The sequence below is a fragment of the Trachypithecus francoisi genome, unplaced genomic scaffold, assembly GCF_009764315.1.
Source record: "Trachypithecus francoisi isolate TF-2019V2 unplaced genomic scaffold, Tfra_2.0 Lachesis_group11, whole genome shotgun sequence".
Taxonomy (NCBI): Eukaryota; Metazoa; Chordata; class Mammalia; order Primates; family Cercopithecidae; genus Trachypithecus; species Trachypithecus francoisi.
The window spans coordinates 38,319,899-38,334,367 of record NW_022681456.1 but is presented as its reverse complement, the minus strand read 5'-3'; the positions used below and the strand labels follow the sequence as shown (position 1 = coordinate 38,334,367).

Genomic DNA, 14,469 nt, shown 5'->3' with positions numbered 1-14,469 from the left:
TCGTGCAATCCTCTGGCCTCAGCCTCCCAAAGTACTGGGATGACAGGTGAGAGCAGCTGCACCTGGCCAATTGGTATCTTATAATAATGCTGGAAGCCAGCTAATTAAGGTGATACATAACAAATGGAGTTCTCTGTAATTACTACGGTAAGAACAAACTATCTGGGTCTTATTGATTTACAATATAGTAGTAGCTAGGCATTGAACAAAAGCAGTCCATTCAACACATCATGAATGCCAATACTTAAAAGTTTAATAAAATGTGCTGAAAAGTTATAAAAGCTAACTTTTATAGATTTAAACCCAATAACTGCTATTATAACTGACTTAATAACAGGATGCTTTATTAAGCCATTATCTTACCTACATAAGGCTTTAGCCTCCTGCACAGATGCACACTAACATGCCCAGCTTATTCAGTATCTTGATAATCAACAGAAGAGAAAAGCCTAAAAAATTTTTGTTTCTACATGCAGATGAGTATTTTTTCTGTTTTTTTTTTCGAGACAGAGTTTCGCTCTTGTTGCCCAGGCTGGAGTGCAATGGCGTGATCTCAGTTCACTGCAACCTCTGCCTCCCAGGTTCAACCGATTCTCCTGCCTCAGCCTCCTGAGTAGCTAGGATTACAGCCATGCGCCACCACGCATGGCTACTGAATAGCTGGGATTACAGGCATGCGCCACCATGCATGGCTACTTTTGTATTTTCAGTAGAAACAGGGTTTCTCCATGTTGGTCAGGCTGGTCTCGAACTCCTGACCTCAGGTGATCTGCCCACCTGGGCCTCCCAAAGTGGTGGGATTACAGGTGTGAGCCACTGTGCCTGGCCCACATGAGTATGTTTCAGCTGCTGTTTTGAAATTCTATCAGGGATATTTCTGACTTCAAAAGCACAACAAACATACTTTGATTTTTGAAAGGTAGATCAAAATCAAGCAATACAACATGCAAGTTAAAAAAAACATATAGAAATACCCTGAAAGCTACATGTGAATCGCTGAGAAGTGGTCCCTCTTTTTCGGTGTAATTTATGCTTGAATCTCCAGTGATTAGGTGTACACTTCCTTCCATGCCTGCTACTGAGCTCTGGCAGGCTGTGCTCTCTCCTGGATTCAATGCTTTTGCAAGAGTGTCAAATGCCCTGTATGAAGACATCAGAAGCTGTGAGCTTGACCAAACACCACAATAAAATAACAATTCTACACAGGATTCTAGAATTAAGATTTAAGCCTAAAAAAACTGGTCAGGCTGGTCTAGAACTCAAGTGATATGTCCGCCTCAGCCTTCCAAAGTGCTGGGATTACAGGCATGAGCCACACGCCTGGCCTAAAGTCTCTTTTTAAAATCTTGTATAATTAAGGGGGAGAAACATCTTCATATTTTCATACAATAATATGCTTTTAAAAGTTATATATTTTTATCGCTTGAACCCAGGAGGGCAGGGCTGCAGTGAGCTATGATCACACCACTGTACTCCAGCCTGGTTGACACAGCAAGACCCTGTCTCAATTAAACAAAATTCTTGTTAATGAATTATTTTTAAAAAACATTATATTTTTGATACTACAAGACTATCAGTCTATTTATTTTGTATACAAAAGTTACTTAGAACAAGGAAAAGAACTTATGTTTACTTTATTATGCACAGTACAATAGGTCTTAAATTTTATTTAAAAATTCAGAAAACATTTTGCTTTACTCATGTTTATTTTTGAAACACGTTCTCCCCCTGTCAGCCAGGCTGGAGTGCAGTGGCACGATCACGGCTCACTGTAATCCTGAACTCCTGGGTTCAAGAAAGTGATCCTTCCACCTCAGCCTCCCGAGTAGCTGGGACTACATGTGCGTACCACCATGCTCAGCTAACTTTTAAATTATCTGTAGAAACTGGGCCTCACTATGTTGCCCAGGCTGGTCTCCAACTCCGGGACTCAAGCAATCCTGCCACCTGAGCCCCCCAAAGTGCTGAGATTACAGGCATGAGCTACTGCACCTGGGCAGAGAGTATTTTAAAATGTGTGGTCACATAGCTAAACCTAAACTGTAACAATTTGATATTAGAATAATAACAAATTAATGTTTCTAAATAATTACTCAAAATAGTTCCCCATATTTTTCAATAGGCCTCCTAGAGTTCCTTGAAATCTCATGTTCAACCAAGTACTACTTATTGTGACTCTTAAATGTAGTTTATTCAATATATATATTTTGTTGTTTGAGAAAGAGTCTCACTCTGTCGCCCAGGCTAGAGTATAGTGGCATGATCTCAGCTCATTGCAACCTCCACCTCCGGGGTTCAAGCGATTCTCCTGCCTCAGTCTCCCAAGTAGCTGGGATTACAGGCATGCACCACCACCCCCAGCTAATTTTTTTCATTTTTAGTAGAGCTGGGGTTTCACCATGTTGGCCAGGCTAGTCTCAAACTCCTGAACTCAGGTGATCCACCCACCTTGGCCTCCCAAAGTGGTAGGATTACAGGCGTGAGCCAGCACGCTTGGCCAATTCAGTGTATTTTTATCATATCTTTTTTTTCCTTTAGAGATGGGGTCTAGTTGCTGTTTGACTCAAAATCCCAGGCTGAAGTGATCTGCCCACCTCAGCCTCCTATACACTAATGTGTTCAGCTTATTCATATTTTAAATGATAAACTCAGTGTAGGAAAAGCCTGAATAAATTGTTTCTAGATCCTAAGCATTAGTATTTACAGAATAAAAAACAGAATTCTGATACTACTTTCTTCAAGTGTAACTTAAAACTGTAGTTGATTAAACTAAATCTTTTACATTAATTTTCATCACTAGAAATTGAGGAGTAGGATCAACATGATTGCTGAGAATGACAAATGTTTCATTCTCCATACACATCTTCCTCTTTAGAAGAAGAAAATTCCTAAGTTTTAAGACTACATGTTTAATCTTCTAATATTCATTTATTGATTTTGTCATTTAGAATATAACTTGTCATACTGAATGCAGGTTTTCAGTTAAAACTTACTATGCCTTAATTTTTCTAAGTGAAAATAGAAATGTAGGTTAAGGATTCCTAATACTAAAATCCAAAATGCTCTAAAATCAGAAACTTTTTGAGCACCAACATGATGCCACAAGTGGAAATTTCACACCTGACTTCTCATGATGGGCTGCAGTCAAAATGCAGATGTATAACAGTTTATTCCCTGTCCAAAAGGGAAAAAAGACCCTCCCAGCTGAGATAAATCTTTTCTGTACACGCCCAGATTCCCCCAAGCAAGCACGCCCACTACAGGCCAGATATGCCAATGGCAGGTTCCCCTGATTCCCCATAAGGAGCCAAGATCTATGTGCATTACTCACTGTGGATTTTTGCATATTCTCTTCTTTGTGGTGTAAAGATATTTTTGAAAAGGTCAGAAAGGCCTGCATGGTACCCAGAGTAATGCAAACATTCCAAAATCTGAAATCTGAAATGTTTCTGGTCTGAACAAAGCATTTTAGATAAGGGATAATCAACCTGTATTTGTTTTCTGAAACTTTTATAACTAGCATTTAACATAAAAATGTTTTAAGAAATACTGAAAGGCATGTAAACAAAGGACATTGATAATCAAAAGAGACTTTACCTTGAAACATCACCGTTGGTCTGCATTTCTTGAAATTCACACAAAGAGGTATCATCATTGCTTAAGCTTTCAATCATAGACATTTCATTACTATTTTGAGAAAGATCTTTAGTTTTTCCAAGATTCGCTAATGATGTAACCACACTGGCCAATGTACTTAAATCTCCCTGACATGATTCAGCCTTTAAAAAGAAGGGTATTAAAATTCTGTGAATTGGTATCAGTATTTTTTTCAATCTGAAATATTCAATTATAGATTATGATATGCCAAGAAAAAAGAACAGCATGATAAATGAAACCTGGAAAGTTAAAGGGCTCTGAGCTTTCAGAAATTTCTTGAGGAAAATACAAGTTTAAAAACATCAGGTATATTTCTTAAGAAATGTTTATACATATGTATATATATATTTTGAGACGGAGTCTCGCTCTGTCGCCAGGCTGGAGTGCAGTGGCATGATCTTGGCTCACTGCAACCTCTGCCTCCTGGGTTCAAGCGATTCCCCTGCCTCAGCCTCCCAAGTAGCTGGGATTATAGGCACATGCAACCACGCCCAGCTAATTTTTTGTATTTTAGCAGAGATGGGGATTCACCATGTTGGCTAATTTGGTCTCGATCTCCTGACTTCGTGATCTGCCCGCCTCAGCCTCCCAAAGTGCTAGGATTACAGGCGTGAGCCACCGCGCCTGGCCATATATGTTACTTTTTTTTTTTAAGAGACAAAGTCTCCCTTTGTCACCCAGACTGGAGTACAGTGGCACAACCATAGCTCACTGCATCCTCAAATTTCTGGGCTCATGTGATCCTCCTGCCTCAGCCTCCTGAGCAGCTGAGACTGCAGGTGTGCACTGCTATGCCTGGCTCGTTTTTTCATTTTTAGAGATGGAGTCTTGCTGTGTTGCCCAGTCTGGTCTTGAACTCCTGGCCTCAAGTGATCCTCCCTGCCTCAGCCTCCTGAGTACATTTTCTAAAACTTACTATACAAACTATAAACTTGTATGGAATATGAAGAATACTAGTGAAGGGGGGAAAAAGGGCAAATGAATTGTTGAACAGACTTCCTAAGATGCCAACTTTTGCCAGACACTGTGTTAATTAAATGTGTTAAAAGGCACTGTGTTAAACACAAACATTAAAAGAAATAGATCAGTTACCCATTATTCTCTTCACTTTTTCGTTACTGGAGTTGAAAACTCTCTCTCTATAGGTAAGATACTGATCTTTCGATTTGTCTTTTTTTTGAGACAGAGTCTCACTCTGTCGCCCAGGCTGGAGTGCAGTGGTGTGATCTCAGCTCACTGCAACCTCCAACTCCTGGGTTCAAGTGATCCTCCCAGCCTCCTGACTACGGGCGCACACCACCATGTCCAGCTAATTTTTTTATTTTTTGTAGAGGTGGGGTTTCATCATGTTGCCCAGGCTGGTCTCAAACTCCTGGGCTCAAGTGATCTACCTGCCACAGAATCCCAAAGTGCTGGGATTATAGACATGAGCCACCATGCCTGGCTTGTCTTCATTTTTTAATGTTTGTTGAAAATATGTATATTATTTGTGCATTAACTACAATTCTTTTATAAAAAAGAATTTTCGCTCAACTCTTTCACAAGCTCAGAAATATAATTTGTACAGGAAAGGCAGGTAAGTACTTTTTCTTTTACTTAGTTATCAATTTTCAGAGCAAGAAGTTGATATCCTAGCAATTTCTAATTGTGATAGATGAGTTTTTCTGAGTATAATCTTTAATTCATAGATTTTCATATATTTGATGCTTTATTTTATTTAAATTTATTACCAATCTAATGAAAAGCCTTTTAACTTGCCTCCTATGGCCTACTGAGCCAATCCCTTAATGGTATCGTTTTGATTAATACTTTCTTCATGGTTTTTCTTTTTGGTGTTTTTTTTTTGTTTTTTTGTTTTTTTTTTGAGATGGAGTCTCGCTCTGTCGCCCAGGCTGGAGTGCAGTGGCGCTATCTCGGCTCACTGCAAGCTCTGCCTCCCGGGTTCACGCCATTCTCCTGCCTCAGCCTCCTGAGTAGCCGGGACTACAGGCGCCTGCCACCATGCCCGGCTAATTTTTTCCATTTTTAGTGGAGAAGGGGTTTCACTGTGTTAGCCAGGATGGTCTTGATCTCCTGACCTCGTGATCCGCCCGCCTTGGCCTCCCAAAGTGCTGGGATTACAGGCATGAGCCACCGCACCCAGCCCTTCTTGATGTTCTTAATCCTAAAATAACACATACGTTCCCATGATGTTTCATTTATTATAACAATTATTCAGTTTCTGTGAGATTTATTTTGGTGAATCAGTAGAATAAAACAATTTTTGTGCCCTCCCTAAATTAATCTATGGTCCAAAAATCATTTACTGAAAACCCTACCAGTTAGGTTCTTACATAATTAATACCCATACATGCATTTTATTTAACCTCCATAACAACCCTGTGAAATAGAAATCATCATTCCTCTATCGCCAACCAGAAGAATGACCCAAACAGTAGAAGTGGGACTGGCTGACTGCAAAAGTCTATGCTTTTTTTTTTTTAGAGACACTCTATTGCCTAGACTGGAGTACTGGGGCATGATCATAGCTCACTGCAGCCTTGAACTCCTAGGCTCAAGTAATCCTCTGCCTCAGCCTCCCAAATAGGTGGGACTACAGGTATGTACCACCATGTCTGGATAAGTTTTTTTGTTTTTAGAGACAGAGTCTCACTATGTTTCCCAGGTTGGTCTCAAATTCCTAGCCTCAAGGAGCTCTTCAACTTCAGCCTCCCGAGTTGCTGGGATACAAACTTGAGCCACTGTGCCCAGAAAAGCCCACAATGTTAAGCACTGCCCCAGGAAGTTTTCTTATATTTGAATAAAAAGTACATTAGTTACAATTTTTAAATGCTTTTTTCACCTAAAACTTAGCTTATATATTCTCTTCTCTCTAGCAACACATCTAACTGGATTCTTAAGTTTTTGCCCCTAAAGATTCTTAGTCAACATAAAAAACTTTCGTCTTGTGACTTCAGAGTTTTGGGGTCATTTGTCAGAGAAGCTTACCATAAGGTTGTCCTAACAATTTCATATAGAGATATACAAGAGAGCACAGTGTCTGAGCAGAGTAGTCTGTCAACGAAATCTAGTTCCCTTCCTTTCCTGAAGGAGTTAGTATGTCAATAAAACCAATTATCATTCTAACCTTGAATCATGTAGACAGGGCTAAGTGAAGTTTTCCAAAATACATGGCAAGAGGCCACTGCCTCACCTAGCAAGTACATGCTAAAGCCCAATCTGTAAGATACTCTTATTACTCTTATTTTACAGATGAGAAAGTGAGGCACTAACAGGTCAAATAACTTGCCTAATGTTATACAGCTAGTAAGTGGTAGATGAAATTGGATTTTGGAGCCTAAGTATTTAGAGTACCTTAAAGCATCAAGTGACAAATATATAACGAATCTTGCATAAGTAGGACAAATAATCTTGTAAGTTATATAAAATCAGATCCGGGCTAGGCAGAGTGGCTCATGCACATAACCCCAGCAATGTGGAATGCCGAGGTGGGAGGATCACTTGAGCCCAGGAGTTCGAGACCAGCTGGGTAACACAATGAGACTTGGTCTCTACAAAAATAGGAAAAATTAGCCAGGCACAGTGGCATGTGCCTGCAGCCCTAGCTTCTTGGGAGGCTAAGGTGAGAGGATCACTGGAGCCTGAGAGGATGAGGCTGTGGCAAGCCATTACTGTGCCACCACCGCACCCCCAGCTTGGGTGACAGAGGGGACCCTTTTAAAAAACAAACAAATAAAAAACCCAGATCATAGGCTGAGAGAAACCCTGATCGTAGGCTTCCTAAAATCTGTTTTCAGGAGAGTTTTCAGGAGAAATTTTTGCTTCTTGTTCTCCCAAAGGGCTTCTGACAAATACAGAAATTCTTCATGTTCGATTTAAATAAACTGTTCTTCCTTTAGACCCTTGGTCTAACATAGAGCTGCTCCAATCTCTAAGAGAACTGGATGACTTGGATACATGATAGGAGAGCTCTTGCAGTCCTACTCCTACTCTTGACTTTGATGGAGGTGAGCTAAGAATTTCCTTTTACCTGAAATATTTAAATATGTTAAGTATTTTGGCACTAAAAAAAAAAACATGTATTTTGGCACTAACAAATCTGTAAGGGAACATAAAAGAAATATTAAGAATTTTATACCTATAAATGTCTTTTACTGAGGACTCGTATTTCAAGATGAGGGAAGAGTATGTGTTTGTTGCTTTCATGTTGAAGTGATAATCATCCTAGTGAAATTAGGAACATTTGTGATTTTTTGTTTGTTTTTTTTTGAGACAATTTCACTCTTGTTGCCCAGGCTGGAGTGCAGTGGTGCCATCTTGGCTCACCGCAACCTCCACCTACCAGGTTCAAGCGATTCTCCTGCCTCAGCCTCCCGAGTAGATGGGATTACAGGCATGTGCCACCACACCCAGTTAATTTTTCTATTTTTAGTGGAGACAGGGTTTCTCCATGTTAGTCAGGCTGGTCTTGAACTCCTGACCTCAAGCAATTCACGTGCCTTGGCCTCCCAAAGTGCTGGGATTACAGGTGTGAGCCACCGTGCCCGGCTGAACATTTCTAAAAGGCAACTTGTAATGTGGAATATTTAAGAACAAAGCAATTTACCAAAGCAAAGGAAGTGATTAGGAAAACATTTTAAAATGCTTAAAAATATCTAAGCTTTAAATTGTACTAAACACACCTTATCTGATGTCATCAGCACAGCTGACTCAGTTTTTACTCCAGATGGATGAATATTCACGAACATTCCTGAATCTAAAAGTCCTGTTGACCTGTAACAAATAAGCACACATTTTGGCCTGAGTTTCATTGGGAAGAGAAACAAAATGACCAGCTACTCGGTGTCTGTTTTACTTTACCTTGTAGTTTCACTATCTGTTACAAAAGTTGGAGTTGCAGTTAATGGGCTACGAAGGTCCTTTCGGATATAGATTTTTTCTGTTGAAGCGGCACAGTTGGAAGATTTTTCTCGTGATACTTCAATGGGTTTTCTTTCACATTGGACAGCTACAAAAATGTGTTAAACTATCATATCACAATATAGGATTTACAGATAATTATAAATGTAAGCTGTGGGTAAGCTAAATGCTGCTAATAGGAGACACGGCTACCATACTAAACTCCAAAGATAACCATCAATCTTTAGAAATTATGTGCGAGTTCAACAAAGTTGCTTTAGATTAGTAAAACTAACCAATTTGCATCTCTCATTCTTTTTTCTCTCCCTGCTCCCCCATTCCTGTGATAAAAATGAAAAGGAACTCTTTTTTAAAAGTTCACCATCAAGAAGAAAGAACTTAAAGTTAGTAGTCACTTACCTATCTATATGAGAGCTTTAAAAAAAATTAAGTGAAATTTAATCCATTGAAAAAATACTGAAAGGAACAAAAAGGCCTAAGGTAGATCTTTTATTAACTAAGGGCAAGAGATTTTTGAGAAGTAATTCAACTACTTGGTCTTCCTTTCTAAAATATAATACATAATATTTGTAAGAATTTTATCTCATAACACTTAGGAGATAGTACAGTAAGGTTGTATAACTGCCAGGATTCAAAGCCAGCTTATGCCACTTATATTAGTTGTATGACCTTGAGCAGGTTTCTCAACCTGTTTACCCAAATGTAAAATGGGTAACCTAGTATCTACTGCAGAGAATTGCTGTGAGAGTAAGTTAATACATATGCTAAGCGCAGTGTCTAGCATAGTGCGAGCTCAATCAATACTAGGTATTGTCATTATCTTACTTACCACCTTTTAGTAGTTTAATCAAAAAGTAAACTGGTATCTTAAGCTAGTTAAACTTTCTGCCAAACTACAAATACGTGCTTTTTACACAGATATTCAATATATATTAGTTGAAAAAATAAAAAATACATACGTATGTCTGTATTCTTATGTTTTTAGTTGAAAAACTGTAAACTAAAAAGTATACATATTTGACCTATTTTAATTTGTTAATTTCAATACTCTTCTAGTTTGCTGGAATCTTTAAAAAGTATTTTCTCCTTAAAAGCTAATACATACAGTCTTGCTTCATTCCAAACGCAATACATCTCTGTAACCTGCAGTATTGACAGCGGTTTCGGTGGTGCTTATTAATAATACAATCCTTTGATCCTCGACATGAATATACTAAATTTTTTCGGATGCTTCTTTTAAAAAATCCTTTGCAGCCTTCACAAGTTACTGCTCCATAATGACGTCCTAGAGATAAAATGTTTAAGAAAACATAAAAGTCACATTATTTCAGAATAGACATGAAGTAAGCCAATTTCTTCCCTTTAAACAACATGAGGTGAAACTGATTTTTGAGCTTCTGACATAAAAAACATTTTTAGAAGTTATTTTTATTTATTTATTGTAATATTTTTAGAGATAGGATCTCACTCTGTGGCCCAGGCTGAAGTGCAATGGTGCAATCACAGTTCACTGCAGTCTCGAACTACTGGACTCAAGTGATATCCCCAAGTAGCTGGAACTACAGGCTTGTGCCACCACACCTGACCACTTTTGTTATTTTTATTTTTGTAGAGACAGTCTTGCCATCTTGCCCAGGCTAGTCTTGAACTCCTGGCCTCAAGCGATCCTCCTGCCTCCACTCCCAAAGTGCTGGGATTACAGGCATGAGCCATCTCACCTGGCCTAATGTAATATATTAGTAAAGATCAGAAGTCATCATTTTTAAATGATTCCTTGGCCAAAATTTCTAGTTTTTACATTAAAACATTTTTCTACAGCCGGGCATGGTGGTTCATGCCTGTAATGCAAGCACTTTGGGAGGCCACGACAGGTGGATCACTTGAGGTCAGGAGTTCGAGACCAGTCTGGCCAACATGGTGAAAGCCCATCTCTACTAAAAATACAAAAATAAGCCGGGCGTGGTGGCACGCACCTGTCGTCCCAGCTACCCAGAAGGTCAAGGCAGGAAAATTGCTTGAACCCAGGAGGGAGAGGTTGCAGTGAGCCAAGATTGCGCCACTGCATTCCAGTCAGGACGACATAGCAAGACTCCATCTCAAAAAAAAAAAAAAATTTTTTTTTACATGTTCACTTTCAAAAGTGAAATATGCATTTTATTTCATTACAAATCAAATTAAACTGCACTGAAGTAAAAAAAATATACGTGAATAAAGAGCTTTGGAACCAGGCATGGTGGCTCATACCTATAATCCCAGCACTTTGGGAGGCCAAGGAGGGGAGGGTGGATCACCTGAGGTCAGGAGTTTGAGATGAGCCTGGCCAACATGGTGAAACCCCATCTCTAACAAAAATACAAAAATAAGCCGTGCGTGCCGGCACACACCTGTAGCCCCAGCTACTTGGGAGGCCGAGGCAGGAGAATTGCTTGAATCCAGGAGGCAGAGGCTACAGTGAGCTGAGATCATGCCACTGCATTCCAGCCGGAGCCAACAGTGAGACTCTATCACAAAAAAAGAACTTCGGGAAAAAATTAGTTAAATTTTATAGGCTACAAATATGAACCATAAAAGTGACATAACTTTAAGTAGAAAAAACATGGTAGTGTGGTAGTTATTTCAACAACACGACACATATAGGAGGTTTTTTTTTTTTCTTTTTTTATTTTCAGGAGGTTATTCTTAATGTTACCTGATGCTTTGTCTCCACACACTACGCAAAGATCAAAAACCTTATTTGGTCCCTGGTCTGGAGAAGAATTATCTGTTAGGAGCTAAAAAAACAAAACAAAACAAAACAAAAACCTGTTGTTACTCAGTAGCACTCATTCCATTAAAATATTAAAGAACATTCAGTTGGTCTTGCTTTGTTGCTTTCTTTTTCACAAGTTATTTTTAAACTTTGTACTCTATGAAGAGCTCAGAACCTTTCCACGTGGAATGACGTGACAAACATAAGCTTGTAATAGCATAAAGAGGTAACTCTAAACCTTTTAAATAGAAAAGGGGCTATAAATAAATTTCCTTGAGGTAATTATAATCATGCAGATGTGGTTGCTATACAAAGGTATGGACTTAAAAAGCTCATCACTAGGCACAGCTAATAAGATACTGGCAAAGGAAACTAGTTTCTTCTTTAAAAAACAAAAAAAGGCCGGGTGCGGTGGCTCACACCTGTAATCCCGGCACTTTGGGAGGCCGAGGTAGGTGGACCACCTAAGGTCAGGAGTTCCCAGCCTGGCCAATGTGGTGAAACCCTGTCTCTACCAGAAATACAAAAAATTAGCCAAGTGTGGTGGTGGGTGCCTATAATCCCAGCTACTTGGGAGGCTGAGGCAGGAGAATCACTTGAACCCTGGAGGCAGAGGTTGCAGTGAGCCAAGACTACACCACTGCACTTTGGCCTGGGAGACAGAGTGAGACTCCGTCTCAAGAAAAAAAAAAAAGCTGGGAGACAGAGTGAGACTCCGTCTCAAGAAAAAAAAAAAAAAGAAACTAGTTTCTTCCTTTAGGTTTATCTTTCAACTTTTTCATCATTTTCTTTCAATCTTGAAATGTGAACAAAGAAATTCAATTAAAAAAATGGTATGGCATTTGAACTCCTTCAGGAATACTTCTGATTTTACCAACTTTAAATGGTTCTTAAAATGACTGCCCCTTACTATGTAACATATAGCATCATTTCTTCTTATATCACCACAAAAATCAGTCTTCAATAAGTACTTAAACAAAACAAAAACTTCTGGTACTAGATGTCCTACGAAAGCATCTATGGCAAGTATTACTCTTTTAATAGCCTACCTGTTGCAAATGCTGCTGATCTTTTATCTATTATTCCTAAGTCTGGAAGGAGATATTAAGAGATGAAGGGATTTGCCCACGTTCATGAGAAAAACATCAGACCAAGTTCAATAGTGGGGCATCCTACAATATACCTGGCCAGTACTCCTCACACAACTGTCAAGGTCATCAAAAACAAGGAAAGTCTGAGAAACTATCCTAGCCAAGAGAAGCCTAAGGAGACATGTCAACTCAATGCAGGAAGGTATCCTGGGACAAAAAAAAAGCCATTAGGCAAAAACTAAGGAAAATCTAAACACCTATAAACTTAGTTAACAATGTATCAGCATTGCTTATTAATTGTAACATATCGTGAATGTAAAATGTTAATAATAGGGGAAACTGTGTGTATTTATGGGGGAGTAATATGAGAACTCTGTTCTATATGCTCAGTTTTTCTGAAAATCTAAAACTATTCTAAAAAATCAAGTCTACTACTTTAAGAAAGAAAAATTAAGGTACGTATAATGTTATACTTTTTTTGTGACTTCTGTCTTGTTGATAAAATAAGTTCTTATAAATCTGTGACTGTATCCACTTTCTACCTTTATTTCCAAAACTAATACAAATATCATTGGATGAACAAGTGATATCAGGATATATAGGCAAAATTTCATATTTTATGAATTCAGTTTGTCAATCAAAGAGGAATTTTCTTTCATGAGTTTTTCATCATAAAAGATGGAACCCAATTTTAAGTAGACCCCCTTCAAAAAGTTTCTGAAGGCAACTTCAGAGTACATTATATTTGTTTTCGATCATAACAGCCAGCAGTGAAACCATCGACATAACCCCACAGGCATGTGGGGTATAAAAGTTTTTGAGTTTTTGAAGAATAATGTGTAATTTTCTATTCTAGCAAAAACTAAAATGATGTAATGTTAATCTATACTACTTCATTTCAGAGTAAAGCAGGAGACCATGACTACACTGCTTGCTATTTCATGAAGATGTGCAAGACAACAAAGGAGGCACAATGCTGAAGCCAGCAGCTATAGTTCAAACTTCTTGATTTGGCAGCTTCCTATTTGTAGCACAGGCAGCTTGGTTCTGGAAAATACAGCTACAAAAGCCGCTTCTGAGTTGACAATTTCCTAATTATGCAGAAGTACTAGGTCTCTTAGAAGCCAGTTTTGCAGCATGCTCCAAGAGTCATTCTTGAAAACCTGGCCTAGAACTGTTTCTTCAACCTTCCTAACAATTCTGCAAGCTCTCTATATCCTTTTTTAAAGGCCGTCCCATCGTCCTGGCTACAGAAGCCAGAGTGGATCTTACTGTATGCAACAAAGAATCCCCCAAAATATATGGCTGTGAGGAAAGTAGAGTAGCTCATAGGAGAGGGCTGTCACTGTAGATACTGCGTTGCACATAATTTTATGCATTTTTTTCCTACTGAATATACGTGGATCTAAAGTCTTCATGGCAGGGCTTATGATTAAAAAAATTTTTTTTATATATAAGAGGAAAAGACACTTCTATAGTTATTTACCTGCAGGTGTTGTGCAGACAGATCAGGAGTGGTAAAAAATAACTGGTTGACACCTGCTGCATCTGGAGTTGTAAGGAAAACTTTTCCTGGAGTGGAATCTTGCCTGGCCAGAATGACTTTGCTTGGAGTAGAGCCATCATGATTTGTCAGAATGAACTGCTTGCCTTGGGTATTATGATCAAGTGCTGTCACAATCTGGATCTTCTGCCCAGTTTGCTGCTCTGTAACAATCTAACAAAATCATGAAAAATAATCAATTAAACTCAATCATCTATTTTTCTTTAATGACAATTATCTTCTTACAAAAACACATCATTTCATATATATTCGATATAACACACTCACGTACCTTTAAAAATACCAATTCTATTGCCACAAAATTCTATCCTACAGAAATAAACAAATGTGCAAACAAATGTACAATAGTAAGAACATTTTGACTTCACTAATTTGATTCTCTCCTCCCCCTTCCCTCCCATGTTCCATTTAGACAAACATATATTGGGTGATTTATATTAGCTGTTCTGCATACTGGGATGTAGCAGTGAATAAAACAAAACTTTTGC

General features: G+C 38.7%; 1 protein-coding gene and 2 long non-coding RNA genes across 7 annotated transcripts in view; 2 read left to right on the top strand and 1 right to left on the bottom strand.

The window, feature by feature from the left end:
* The window catches only part of LOC117089606, a 54,256-nt gene extending 48,086 nt beyond the window's left edge, over positions 1-6,170 (top strand). Inside the window, exon 3 of the long non-coding RNA XR_004439670.1 lies at positions 6,142-6,170. This is a non-coding gene — a long non-coding RNA (uncharacterized LOC117089606). The remainder of the gene's footprint in view (positions 1-6,141) is intronic.
* The window catches only part of NR2C1 (nuclear receptor subfamily 2 group C member 1), a 56,866-nt gene that overhangs the window by 30,590 nt on the left and 11,807 nt on the right, over positions 1-14,469 (bottom strand). For 4 of the 5 annotated variants that reach the window (XM_033221029.1, XM_033221026.1, XM_033221028.1 and 1 more), the window contains exons 3-9: positions 13,904-14,134; positions 11,267-11,348; positions 9,683-9,862; positions 8,518-8,665; positions 8,340-8,430; positions 3,598-3,779; positions 975-1,140 (exon numbers count right to left, since the gene is read on the bottom strand). In XM_033221029.1, the coding sequence (XP_033076920.1) occupies positions 975-1,140; positions 3,598-3,779; positions 8,340-8,430; positions 8,518-8,665; positions 9,683-9,862; positions 11,267-11,348; positions 13,904-14,134 (1,080 nt within the window). The remainder of the gene's footprint in view (positions 1-974; positions 1,141-3,597; positions 3,780-8,339; positions 8,431-8,517; positions 8,666-9,682; positions 9,863-11,266; positions 11,349-13,903; positions 14,135-14,469) is intronic. The other variant, XM_033221030.1, reaches the window with a different exon arrangement.
* Positions 7,571-14,188, top strand: LOC117089607. Its single transcript, XR_004439671.1, has 2 exons — positions 7,571-7,664; positions 13,320-14,188. It is a non-coding gene; the product is annotated as an uncharacterized LOC117089607 (long non-coding RNA).